Consider the following 13,913-nt stretch of genomic DNA (forward strand, 5'->3'; position numbering starts at 1 on the left):
GTATGAAACCAGTAAATTCCCAGTGGCTTTGTGAGTTGGCGATATCCAGAAATGCCTGTCTGTTGTATGTTAGCAGTGCATAACAAACTGCAGAAAAAGAAAAAGCAAAAAAGAAGCAAACGAAGAAAAAGCCAGCATTCAAGAGTGGAACGCGCAAACACGTTTGCCTCGGTGGGCGCTATGTTGTATGAGCTATTAAATAAATTTTAGTAAGTCTGTTCAATACTTTTTCCCCTGTCGTTCCATTTTATTACGCATAACTCAATTTCTGAGTTGTTTTGGTTTCTTTGTATGTATGGATTACTTGAGCTGTTACCGATATCTGGTGAAAATTTCATGTCAACAGCACCTTTAGAAATATATTTACTGAGAAAAATGGTGATGTGTTCAATACTTATTTTATCAGCTGTATATTATCTAGTATAATATTTTAATTGTTAAGTTAATGTGTGAGCAGACATCACTTAGCCTACTTTACAAAAAAAAACTGAGTCTACACATTCACTGCATCATGTAGCCTAGCCTAGTAGTAGTAAAATATCTGCTTATTGTTAATTGACAAAATCCCAGAAAATATCTAGATGTAATTTTTTGGCAATATCGCCCACCCCTTTAACCTCTTATCTTAGATGTACAGTATTTCAGAGTTGAACATTGCTGCATGTTCCTGTGCAGCAATGTGTTCCCGTTTTGGTTTTGTGAGTAATCAAGCACAGCTCATCACACATGTAGGACCATGCCTACTTTAAAATTTGAGGTGGCAGCACGATGCTGTGGAGCAGGCATCAGCTATAGGAACAAGCACACACAAGGAGTGGTGAGCAATCACTGGAGTCAAGCTGTCAGAAATTTGTAAGGGGAGCTTTTGTTAGGCTACCAGACACATTAGACTGGGGCAACGATTTATATCCCAGCAAGACAGTGATTCTTCAGCATATCACCTAATCAACACTGCTCGCGCTTCAAAAAAGTCGTTAAGTGACCAGCAAAGGCTCAGACTCCCGTTCCAAAAAAATCCATGAAATAGCTGGACACATGCAGCTTGACACTTGCACGACACAGCAAAGGAAACTTCCAGAAGGTTTGCGGATTTATAAAATTTGCAAGCATTTCTCAAAGCATGTCGAGCACCTCACTATTGTGATATAATTAGAGCAGACAGAAAATCTAATTTTAACTAATTTAAATAAATATTTTAAACATGAAGGTGTTGGTTATGACCGCTGTTTCAATAAGTACCTTTTGAGATAATGTAATAAGTTTATAGGATGAGTCATCTGTTTCTTATTCTGCTCATGTAGGTTTTGATTGACTGGATAAATGATGTTCTGGTGGGGGAAAGGATCATTGTGAAGGACCTGGCTGAAGATCTCTATGATGGGCAGGTTCTGCAGAAACTGTTTGGTGAGGACTTGAACCATATGTGGACTTGCTGCTACTGTTATAGTTGCATTGTTATACTTGGCAAAGGGACACATACATAACCAACAGATGCCATTCCTTTATGTGTGCCTATGGGTGTAAACTCTACACTGATTTAAAAAAAATACATGTTCATAAATGTTGAGCTTATTGATATGAATTTGCATGTGTGTCTGTGCCTTCGCTTGTACTTTAGAAAAGCTGGAAGGCGAGAAACTGAACGTGGCTGAGGTGACCCAGTCGGAGATCGCCCAGAAGCAGAAGTTGCAGACGGTTTTAGAACGCATCAACGACTCGCTCAAGGTCTCCACCAGGAGCATTCGCTGGAATGTTGACTGTGAGGAACTGTTCTAATATGTTACTTTGTTTACAGCTGTACTAATGCTAAGTCTCTGACTCGTGCCTTTAATGATTTCACATTCATGCTTGTTAGTTGTTTTTTAGTATTTTACTACTGTTTTTTTAGACCTTTGAGAATACAGTGCACAGAGTACAGTGAGGTGCACTGCATTGTGTAATTGTAGAAGTACTTACATTATGGAGTCAGTGAAACAACACGTTAAAGACGTTAAAGAGTAGAAGATAAAACCCTATAAACAATAATTACATCACCAAGTGAAAATTATGCACACAATCGGTATTGTTGAGATGTTTCTTATCAATGTCACAACTTTTGTTATAGATGCAAAAAGCATACATTTGTTTCTGTGTACCAGCTCTTTGAATTCATTATTTTCAGATAAATGTTATGTCCATGTTATTCCTGCTTCTCCACCCAGTGTTGTCAGTCTGTACATTTGCCCCACCTAGTGAAGGTTATAGGAAATGTTTTTCCAACCATAACAGCTAGCCACGGAGTTGTTCTCAAAAGCTAAAAGCTCAAAACAGCGGCCATCAGGCCAAAGAGGTCACATTCCTTCCCAAAGAGCAAGTAGGACAAAGAAAGAGCAAAAATCAGGCTTAACATATGTTTGATAACAAAATTAAGTCACTGTCCCGAATAGGAAGCTAAGTATGACAAAAGTAAAGCTTTGCCTTCTGCCTCAGGTCTCTGTTCACCACAGCAGTCCAGTTTGTCTGCATTACTGCTGATGCTGCACCGATCTGTTTATCTCACTCCTGTTTCATTTTACCCTCACTTGTGAATAAGACTCCAAGGTCCTTCACTAGGAGCATAAGCTCAGTCCTTATCCAGAGGGTGCTTACTCTCCTCCCAGCTGTTTCACACACAGCTGCAAACTGCCTCAGTGCATGCTGGAGGTCGCGGCCTAGTGAAGCTACCAGAACCACAGTTCTGAGGTTCCCAAACCAGACACACTCCTCTTGTTGCCTGTGTCTCGAAGTTCAGGCCATGAAAATCACATATACAGTTGGTGACAAGGGACAACCCTGACAGAAGCTACCACCAGCTGGAAACATGCTTACAAATACAGCCCTCCCTCAGCCCAGTAGTATCTAGACTAGATGACTTGTAACAACAGCCCTGATACCACTTAAACATTCAGTATGACTTAACACTTCCTGTGGATATCGTTATTCCTGATGTCTATCATTCATTCATTCATTTGCTCAGAAACCACAGCAAAATGGTTCTTCATAACTTGCCTGAAAATAATTTTCTTCGTTATTATCACATTTTTCCAGTTTCATATTTGTAGATCCATGGGTAAACTGCAAACATAAATGACTAATGGTTAGTTTGGCATTCTTTTAATGGTGCCAGTTTGCCAAATGTAAATAAATATAGGCTAATACCAGGGTTCAAAAGCAAAGACCAGTATCTGTAGCTACAATTACAACAGCCCATTGGATAAGCTTTTACAGACTCAGTGGCTTTTTAGAGGCAGCTCTTCCCATGGTGAAAACACAGATGTCCACTTTAAAGTACAATGACCCTTCTCCAACAGGATTTAAATAGCAAGAGGGCTGAGACCTTCACAGATAAACCGTTGGTATTTGTGGCTGTAATTAGCACTGAGGTAGGGGTGAAAAGTTTGCCCACATACACACACACATACCAGAGCAAATAGCTCCCCTAGAGAAATACAGTACATCCAATCCAAATGGAGCTTTAGAATGACATGTGGATATTTGTTCATTCAAGAAGCATAGCCTTCATCTTTGACTTCATGCACAGAGAACACTAGCCACATACCAAGTTGTTGTAAGATCTCCACATTAAAGAATTATATCTGAATGTACTGAATCTCTTACCATTGGATCTTACTGAGCTGCAAGCTTCCAAATTGAAAAGCAAATGTAACCGTGCATGTCATTAAAGCTCACCACCTCTCCTTTAATGGCACTTCTTTATCAGCCTGCTGGCTTTTAATTAATCTTGTTAACTGTAACATATATGTGAGATATGGGGGAGGAGGATGTGGGGCATGAGGCTAAGGAGCAGATTTACTGTACGAGTAAGAAAAATAGATGACACGAGAGAAAAGCTTTCATATGAGGAATTGATTTTGTGAGAGTAGTGCATAACAGAAAGGCCATATCAAATGAAACCAAATAATATGACATTCTGAAGTGCACCACTGCAAGAAGTTTGTCCTTGAAAATCTATTTGGGCGAGATGTCTTCAAAAACGCTAAAGAGCACGGTGAATAGGTGGAATGTAATTGATTGTGCTGTCCTTTTATTTGAAAAGCTTTCTTTTAATCAATTCACTTTTGTTTGTCCCTACTCCCGTCCCCATTCAGAAGCTGTAGAAAAACACTCGTTCCTCATGTAACTTATTTGGATCCTCTTATGCAGTGAGGATCTAATAGGTATATGAAGGCTTTTAGGTTTCTCTCTGTGATCTGCCATCACCGTGGGGCACAACCAAAGGTTTGCTCTAGACACTTAATTGATCCTGATTGTTTTGTGTATCCAAAAGTTAATGATATTTGTTCAAATGACTAAAGGCGTGGTTTAGTTTTTCTGGCATTTTTACTTTAGAAAAGCTTGTGTTTTTCTGACTTTTTTAATTTTCATTTCAAGGCAACTTTTGGAATCTTGTGTTAGTATTTTTCATCCAAGTTATGTGACCTTGCTGTGGAAATGTTTTTTATTCTAAGTTTGTGGGAGGATGAAAAATAATAGAAAATATGCAGTTTGTTATTTTGCAGCCCAGTGCCTAGAGCAAGGTATTCACACAGAGACGTCATTAAAAATACAAAAGACCAGCTTCATAAAGATCTTTAGAAACAGCAGTAAGTGGCTAACGTGTCTATATATGAGTAGAAGATGATGTCATATTTATGTTTCAAAACACTGAGATGTTTAAGGTTTAATATTTGGCTAAAGCAAATGGTTAGATGTAAGTGAAAAGGTTAATTTTGGCTGTGCAAATACAGATCCACACACCAACTTGTTGCATCATTTATAGCATTTGTTGTTAGTTAATACTTTATTTTATTGTTCTTCTGTTATTAATTCACACTCATTTCTCTCTTTCCTCTAGCGGTTCATGCTAAGAGTATAGTCGCCATCCTGCACCTGCTGGTGGCGCTATCGCAACACTTCAGAGCACCAATCAGATTGCCTGACCATGTTTCTATTCAAGTAGTGGTCGTCCAGGTGGGTGTCACATTGTTTTTGAAGTCTGTTTCCTTCAGAACATTGGTTTTATGCAATTGTATATCAAAGATCAAAGTTTTTTTTAATGGTCAATTTGCTGTATGAGCAGGACATACAGAAAAATCAAAATACTGTTTCTCTCTCACCTAACATTGAATGCCCATACCATTTAAGAAACTAAAGTAGAATAAACACAGAATAAATGGAATATGAAAACTAAATTAAAGTAATAAGGATAAACTAAATGCTACAACCTAATATAGGCTGTGAAGAAAGTCAAGACCATGTACAAACAGTGACAGTAGTGAAAGTAATAACAAGAACATTGTCAGGTGGTTACCAGGGGCATAGGTGATGAGGTGCATAATAGCATACGAGATGTACATGGACAACAGCAGTAGATATGATCAAAAAAAGCAGCAGCAGATTTACATATAACAAAAAGGGGGAATGTATTGAGTTTGTGCAAACAGCAGGGGTGGTCTTTTTACATCTTTTTATGTTCTGTGGTGGGTCACAGTCCAGGGACAGGGGGCAGAGGTGGGGAGGTTAGTGAACAGTGTTCAGCATCCTCACAGCCTGGTGGATAAAGCTGTTTGTAAGTCTGGTGGAGTGGGCCTGAAGACTGATACCTTCTCCCTGAAGGCAGGAGTCTGAAGTGGGAGTGTGCGGGGTGGGAGGTGTCATCAGCAATGCTGATGGCTCTGCAGGTGAGGTGGGTGCAAAGGAAGTAGAGGTGTGTTTGAGCTTTCTTGGCCAGTGATGTGATGGTGTTGGTCCAGGAGAGGTCCTCAGAAATATGCACCCCCAGGAACTTGGTACTGCTCACTCTCTCCACTACAGCACCGTCGATGGTCAGTGGTGGATGCTTTAGAGGTTTTCTCCTGAAGTCTATATATATCTCACACCCTGCTGCTGTGAATCCACCTTTGACTCTTTTCCACTTTGTCACCACCTGTTTTTTCTTATCTCAGCCATATTCAGTAAAATGAAAAAACAAAATCACACCTTTGTATACATGCATCATCCTTCCTTTACTGTTTCTCTTTCAGAAAAGAGAGGGCATTCTTCAGTCCAGGCAAATTCAAGAGGAAATCACTGGCAACACAGAGTAAGCAGGCCTGCACTCTGCCATCTGACTCTTTTGTACAACTCACAACATGTTTAGATGCACTATTGCTGGTGAAAAGCAGAATCCTACTCATATTTACTGTCTGCAAAACATTGTATCTGCATTAACAAAAAGGTCTCTGTGTAAGAAATCCTTTATAAGGATCTAAGTACCTTCCCCAGTAGTAATGTGTAGATTTAGCTAATTTGCCTAATTAAAATACGGTCCACTATCCATTTGTATTGTTATTAAATATTAAATGCCACAAACTAGCCAGGTTGATAAGAGTATTGTTATCTGGGCATCAGAGTTCAAATGTATTATAAAACTTGGTTTTCCTGAATAAACTTTCTTTAATATGGTCTAATCATGGGGAAATGGTGCCACTTACCATTTACATTTATTATTTGTATTTTTAGTCTGATGTTTAATGACATGCATTAAATACAGCACAGATTTAGTGTTGAAGTAAAATAAAAGACTAATGGTAAACAGCATTTCCTTTATGATCCAGAGAAACATCTTAATGTTTGATACAAAGCTGAGTCTGATTTCAGGGTTCCCCCTTTTAAAATGCAGACTAATTAGTCATAGGATTCAGAAGTTTGAAGTCTACCCGACTGAACTTGCATCTCCTGGCAATGCGTCATTGTAGATTTCACCCAGTCTCACAAAGACCAAAACTGCCAAGTGACTAGAATTCAGTCTATTTTTGGAAATGGATGTATCAGTTTTGCAACATAAGCATGTATTTCCTGGCTGAGTCTCTGGATCATGACAACCTCCATGATTCATTATGACAAATTACACATCCTTGGCAGGGTATCATGAATTTTAATACTAGTCACAGTACTACATTAATACCAAAATTAGTTTTTTATCATCTGCTTTCATAAACCAAGCATGAAATAAAGGTGGAGGGGATCTCTGTCAGAAACAATCCAATCACAAGGGACACTTAACCACACATCTGACCAGAGCGGAACAAGCAGTTTGTGACATTCAGTGCGACAGATACATTTTGACCAGTGTTTTACTTGGGCTTTTTTTTTATTTTTTACACAAACACAAAACGTTGTGCAGTAATGACTTGACAACCATTGTATTTTAACAAGAGGTATGATGGCACCATTAGCTGAAGAACTAAACAGTTTAAACCACACACACACACTATTTGTTCTTTCTTGCTGTGAGGCTGTCCTGCAGCCTGACAGCAGCAGTGAGGGAGATAACAAGCGCACACATTTTGTCATGGTAGACAGATACACTGTTAATAACACAAACACTCACATGGCCACAGAAATACGGTTATTACCACAGCACTAGTGCCATTGCCCATACCCGCCTGCCTTTGCCATCACAGATTACAACATGAGTGTGTGTGTGCGTGTGCATGCCTGTATGCCTGCCATTTCTTGCTGGCCTGCCCACTGCGATATCTCTTCCTCAGGGACACTCAAACTGCACGGCTCCCTACTCTCCAAAAACACCCGACCCTTTCCAACAACAGCAACATCCCCCAAAGTGCTAACATTGTAATAATAGACAGAGGCCTTCCATTCCCATAGAATCCCTGCATGGACACAGACACGTCTTTATTCGTTGTACTACACAATGTGGTTGTTGTGACCATCTCACTGATGGTACCCAGGTTATTTCAGTATTTGTTAATTAAAATATGATACCCTAGCTACATTAGTGCATTGTCATTTCTGTGACATAATCCCTCCGTTCTCTACGTTACTCTGTGATTGAAACGGAAGCGCTTGTCTTTTATTTCCCCTTGTTTTCTGTGAATATTCAAGCATGAAATTGGCAATAAGCAGGAGCAGTATATTTGACAATATTTTGTCTCTCTTTCTATTTCCTTTCCTCTTTTTCTCAGGGCGTTCTCTGGCAGACACGGTATGTTCATTTCTTTTTCTTTTTCTTCATTTCTGGTTCAGGTTTCTGTAATGTTAATGTTCCCTTGTCCTTTTATCAACAATCTCCACAGAGCGTGATGCTTTCGACACCCTGTTCGACCATGCTCCAGATAAACTGAATGTTGTCAAAAAGGTATTGGGGCTTTTTGTCGGCCGTATCTGGCACCATCATGGATCAAATACATCAAAATCTGGGCCTTTATATTAAATTTACTTCACTGATTGTGACTAAGGATTAGAAAATCCATATCTGTGGAGACTGGAGTGGTGTCTGTGTAGATCGGTTCACCGCTGTTTAAAGTGAAAATAGTCTGATATGATTAGTTTCGTTAGTTGTGTTACTGTGTTTTTGTGTACAGTCTTCATAAATCCCTGCTTTTACAGCTCTACTAAACTAATCTGGGTCTTGATGCAGTTATTTTCAGGGAAGGAACAGAAGTCACTGGACATCAACATTAAATTCTTATGTGTGAAAGTTCATTATTGACCATAAAGTAATGTGCCCAAAAAATGTCATTCTTAAAGCACATGTTCCTCTCAGCTGTTTAGACCCAGTTGTGAGGTCCTCTGATACAGCTGCATTGTGCAAACATGTATTTTTGAATCTTTCTACATTTAAAGTATTAAGGTGTATAAATGTACATTGTATGACGTGTCACCAGCTTGCATATCGACATTTTCATTTGTGTTTTCTCAGACATTGATCACATTTGTGAACAAACACCTGAACAAGCTCAACCTCGAGGTGTCTGAATTGGACACACAGGTACACCACACAGCTGCACACAAGAGAAAAACATTTAGCTATTCATAGGTCCTGTATAATATATAATGTATAGTGATGCTTAAGTGAAAATGTTTTATAGTACTGTAAAATTTACAGTATGCTCCTTACCACATGATTTGCTACTGCTTAAACTTTGGAAAAGGGCACTTCACTATAATCACTAATGTTTGTAGGTGTATTCATATTAACAGGTAACTGCTGATAACAGCAGGCCAATCTGAACATATTCTTTATTTTGGCATTAACATTTTAGTGTTCTGGAAAAACCTGCTGAAAAATTAACATACATCCCGCTCACTCACACTTGTTTCAACATTTCCTTTAAATCACAGGGGGTAAATCCCAGTTCCCTTATTTGAGTGTTCCTTGCTCCTTGATTCTCACTCGATGCAGAAGTTGTTCCATTCAGGGGTGGCTCAAGGACATCTCAGAGCTCTTAGTCCTGCTCTGAGGAGCGAGGAGGCTGCCTGGAGGAGCCATAAGTGAGCATACACGAAAGCATCCTTTGCAGAAAGTCTTTTCTGAATGACATGCCCCTTTATGAGAAAATCAGTTGCTGATTGGACACGTCAGATGAAGGACTGGTGGAAAGGATGTCATGTCTCTGCAAATGAGTTTCCTCAATTCCTCTGTCCTAGCATCTTAGGTGGATGGGACTAAGACGCAAGGAAAAAGATGCAAGTGAGGGAATTGAGATTTACCCTGAGAGCCATTTACAAAAGACCCAGCAGCACACAGCTGGACTGCTTGCCTGACTGTACTTGTTGTTGTTGTTTCAGTTTGCAGATGGTGTTTATCTAGTGTTGCTGATGGGGCTATTGGAGGGGTACTTTGTGCCGCTCTACAACTTTTTCCTCACACCAGAAAATTTTGACCAAAAGGTAACATGTGATTACGTGATTTCATGAATACTACACAACAAAGCTGAATCTCAGTGTTTCTGCCAGGAGTTTTTTCAGGAGCTGCTGGGTTTTTTTTTTTTTTTCACAGGATAGTCAGGACTGTCCACATCAGCCATTTGATGGCTTATCATTATCTCACAAATGTTGGTTGCACAGACTAGCAAGTATTCCAGCACAACTAGAAAGGGCTGGTCATGCTGTTTATTTTGAGATGCAATTTACGACAAGGAAATGCCACTTTATTAAGTTTTGACTTTTTGAGTAACCACCTAGCAGCACCAAGCAGCTATATCTTGTTCAAAGCACGGTAGTATGTCGGTGAGGACGCCGGTGTTCCAGCTGCACATTCTAGCTGTCAGAACCCAACAAGCAGTACACCCCGTGCATCCTTTAACCGTCACCTGACATAACCTCACAGGTTGACACGGGCTGTCCTCCTTTTTCCACTCAATTTCGTGCTGTGTCGTCTCTATTTAGAGGAGGGCGGGGCCGCGCTCTACTTACACACACAGCTGAGCAGAGAATGTGAAGGATCTCTCCACAGTGCAACGATCAGTCCACAACAGAGACTATATGAGCAGTTTATCAAACAGCTGTTGAACAAGCAGAACACAAACCTGCAATGTGACGTCTTCACCACTTTTCCCGTAGTCCACTCACTGTTACTCCTAAACCAATGACTGAATGTCTGTCATGCAACTTTCAAGCTAATTATGGTGTCAGCCTCTTTCCAAATGCCAGCAGTAGGTTTTCATGGTCAAGCAATTATATTATGAGAGAATATTGCTTTTATTGACATTATGGGGAAATTGGTGGAGGTCTGCACTCTTTCAGTGTTGTCTAGTAATGAATATAGAAAAGAGTTGACTTTTATTAAATGGCTCTGGTTTAGCTGTAACCGGAATGCATGAGTTTAACAAATTACAATACACAGATATGAGAGATGTTTGGAGCAGCAGATACGAAGACTTGGAGGTGGGAGGCTCGGCCATGAGTGCAAACTTTTCTTTAAGAAATCCATGAGAAACAGGTTCATGAGCCATCTTTGGTCCTGACCAATAGTTTAAGACTCACTCCTACATCAGTGCCCCATTTCTGAGGAGTCTCGTAGACTTGGAGCCAGGACTCTCAGTAGCTTGATAAATGCCATCCATTTTCCCCAGAGCTCATTCAGTGCAGAGCCATTCCTTCTCTCCAGTGCCCTCTGTAGTACTACAGTATTCTGAACAGGCAATCTGTGAAGACAGCACAATAGCCTTTTGTTTGGGTCTTGGCCAGCAGCCCCTGCCAAGCTACAAAGCCGAATGGGCATCAGTGCTACAATGTACACAACTGTTCTCATACAGACACTTCTGGCCCGGAAGAATAGGCACCAGCCCCACAGCATCTGTAATCTCCTATCGCACAGGGAAATGCTGGATTGGCTTCAAGGCTCAGCTCTATTACTCGGTGTGTGGGTGTGTGTGGCCAGCAGTGTGAGGACCGGTTTGAATTTTAAACCATGAGAGTGAGGACATTTTGGGAAAGTGAGGACATTTTTGCTGGTCCTCACTTTCTCAGACCCCTTCAAAGGGCTGTTTGAGGGTCAAGACCTGGTTTGGGGGTCAAGGTTAGAATTAGGTTTAGGTTAGGTTAGGATTAGGGGAAGGGTTGTGATGCATTTAGTTGGGGTAGGGTTATGGTCTAGGGAATGCATTATGTCAAGGAATGTCTTCACAGAGATGGCTATACAATTTTGTGAGTGTAGTTGAGTGCCTAAAGGACTATCAAGGGTGGCCTGTGAAAGTAGCACAAGCACCAGAATGCACTGCTGCATGCTTTAACTATTTCTTTCCTTCGATTGGTTTTCCACCCTTCTTGCAGCTTTTTTTATTGCCCACAAGTCTTGTTACCTTAAGGGCAGCACACACTGGTGGCACACGAGGTGCATCAAAACAGCTGCACCCATTATTTGCTATGCAATCCCACACACTGGTGGCGAATTGATGCGCATAAACATGTCAGGATACACTGTTCTAGTTCTGAAATACAGGCATAGTCACCCGTTGCAGTAGTCTCGCACTGAATTCATGCGCTCCTGGTGTGTGTTACGAGTGTCACAAAACACGGCATGACACTGCCATGTGTACTTCTCCTTATTCCAGCTGCGCTGCTGTAATAATGCTGTTTGTTCAGTTCATACAACCACATTGTACATGTCACTCTCACACTTGTAGTGCCATGAAAGATCTACCTATCAATGCCAGTATTACTTTCTTGGACTTTGGAGGGCTTTGAGTGACACTGGTGATGTGTATTCATTGATAAATGAGGGTGAGAGTGTTTGAGCAGCTGCCGAAGGCTTATGGACTTACGGAGCAGAGCTGTGTTGTGTTTGCCGATACAGGAAGCTGTGGTAACATGATTGAATTGATCCAGAGTGTACTGTGGGATTTAGCAGGATTTAGCAATGTTCTCTCATCAGCGGGGAGATGTGTTTGGTGGTGTACAGTTTGTACTTCCCCACCTGTACTTGTATGTGTATGTAATAGTGTTTGCCTATATGCACAGTATTGATCATGTCTCCTCTGGAGATTCCTTGTGTCAGACCTGTCCCTCTTTCTTCAGGTTCACAACGTGTCTTTCTCCTTTGAACTGATGCAGGATGGAGGTCTGGAGAGACCAAAGCCTCGGCCAGAGGGTAGGACACGTGTTTAGTACATTTCTGCTTTAAGACACTTGCCTCTTTAGACTGTAAATGTTTTAAATCTGCACTAAATAATTTTTAAGTTAACAGTGGGTGAATTAACTGTGCAATGTAAAACAAATTGCTCTTAATGATACAAGTCCGGTCCAATTCCAATCCTTATTTAGTTCTACTGTCCTGTATATGAGTGGGTTAAGTTCTCTTCTTTTATCCAGCGGTGCTACAACAGCCACCACCTTTTATTAATGCAGCACTGTTAAATAGTCAATACTGTATGTCTAAACTGGACTGTTTACATGAACTGTGGAGTCACATACTGATACAAAGTAGTTAGTAATAGTAGTTGGTATCTGCCCTGAAATGAATATGTGTTGTCTAGCTCCCAGGTATTTTATTCATATCTAAAATTTAAGCTAATAAACTTAATATTTTGGAACCAGGATCTGAACCAGTGTTTGGATCAAGAAGTTCCTGAAAAATACAGTGTTCCAGATTAATTTCAATTTCAACATGACAAATATTTATTGAACATTTACTGTAGGTAAATATAAGTATCGGATCTTAATCAGTATCGGCATATACTTAATATTAAAGGGACGGAAATAAAAAGTGGATCAGGACATCCCTAATAGTGTGTCTATAACTTGTTTCCCCTCCCCCAGATATAGTGAACTGTGACCTTAAGTCAACACTGCGTGTGCTCTACAACCTCTTCACCAGGTACAGGAACATAGAGTGAACACCACATGTTGCAAGACCAAACCCTTTTTACCATGGACCACATGCTAAAGCTTAAAAAGCATATGTTTTTCCCTCTGTTTGTTGTATAAATCTGATTTTATTTTAATGCGTGCATTACATTTGGTACCTTTTGAATAATTTACCACAAAGTTGTTTTGTTTTTTTTAATTCCTACGAAGGCATTTGGGCTTGTATGCCTCTTAATGTTTGGCTTTTTATTGTAAATTCAGTATTTCTTTTTAGTCTTATAGACATATGCTGCGTGTGTAACTAAATGTGATAGCCAATACTAATGTTTAGTTAAGTCATAGAGGTAAATCTGTAGTATAATGCTTTTTGTCATCCTGAATAAATATCATCAAGGGGAGCTTTTAGATGAACAACACTGTCTTTTTAATTCAGAAAAGATCATGTTTAACCATATTTATTTTTCATTTTGATACATGTATTTCCTCTGTTTTGCTTCTGTCATTCTCATCTGCCTGTATTTAACCATGTGAACACTGTCAGGCTACCTGTACTCCCCACTTGTCTTAACCCTCCAGATTTCCTTTGCATGTGTGGAGGAACATTTGAAACATCTGACCAAGACTGATTTCACATTGTAAAACATTAGACAGGCTTTACTCCTCAACTATTTTTTCCATTTTCTTGTATTTTATATTATAATGTGTATCTTGTTTTTAATTGAGGCACATCGGCAATTTGTAATCACTCTGCTGTCTGTAATGCATTATATAATAGTATATAATAGCAGTATAATATCTCATAG

General features: G+C 39.9%; 1 protein-coding gene across 2 annotated transcripts in view; it reads left to right on the top strand.

Annotated features, from left to right (window-relative positions):
• The window catches only part of parvaa (parvin, alpha a), a 28,935-nt gene extending 15,028 nt beyond the window's left edge, over nt 1-13,907 (top strand). Inside the window, exons 4-13 of one of the 2 annotated variants that reach the window (XM_020604400.1) lie at nt 1,302-1,404; nt 1,619-1,759; nt 4,874-4,989; nt 6,042-6,100; nt 7,986-8,005; nt 8,097-8,158; nt 8,723-8,791; nt 9,592-9,693; nt 12,322-12,403; nt 13,063-13,907. In XM_020604400.1, the coding sequence (XP_020460056.1) occupies nt 1,302-1,404; nt 1,619-1,759; nt 4,874-4,989; nt 6,042-6,100; nt 7,986-8,005; nt 8,097-8,158; nt 8,723-8,791; nt 9,592-9,693; nt 12,322-12,403; nt 13,063-13,139 (831 nt within the window). In that variant the 3' untranslated portion in view covers nt 13,140-13,907. The remainder of the gene's footprint in view (nt 1-1,301; nt 1,405-1,618; nt 1,760-4,873; nt 4,990-6,041; nt 6,101-7,985; nt 8,006-8,096; nt 8,159-8,722; nt 8,792-9,591; nt 9,694-12,321; nt 12,404-13,062) is intronic. The other variant, XM_020604401.1, reaches the window with a different exon arrangement.
• Nucleotides 13,908-13,913: the final 6 nt, after the last annotated feature.

The sequence above is a fragment of the Monopterus albus genome, unplaced genomic scaffold, assembly GCF_001952655.1.
Source record: "Monopterus albus unplaced genomic scaffold, M_albus_1.0 scaffold65.1, whole genome shotgun sequence".
Classification (NCBI taxonomy): Eukaryota; Metazoa; Chordata; class Actinopteri; order Synbranchiformes; family Synbranchidae; genus Monopterus; species Monopterus albus.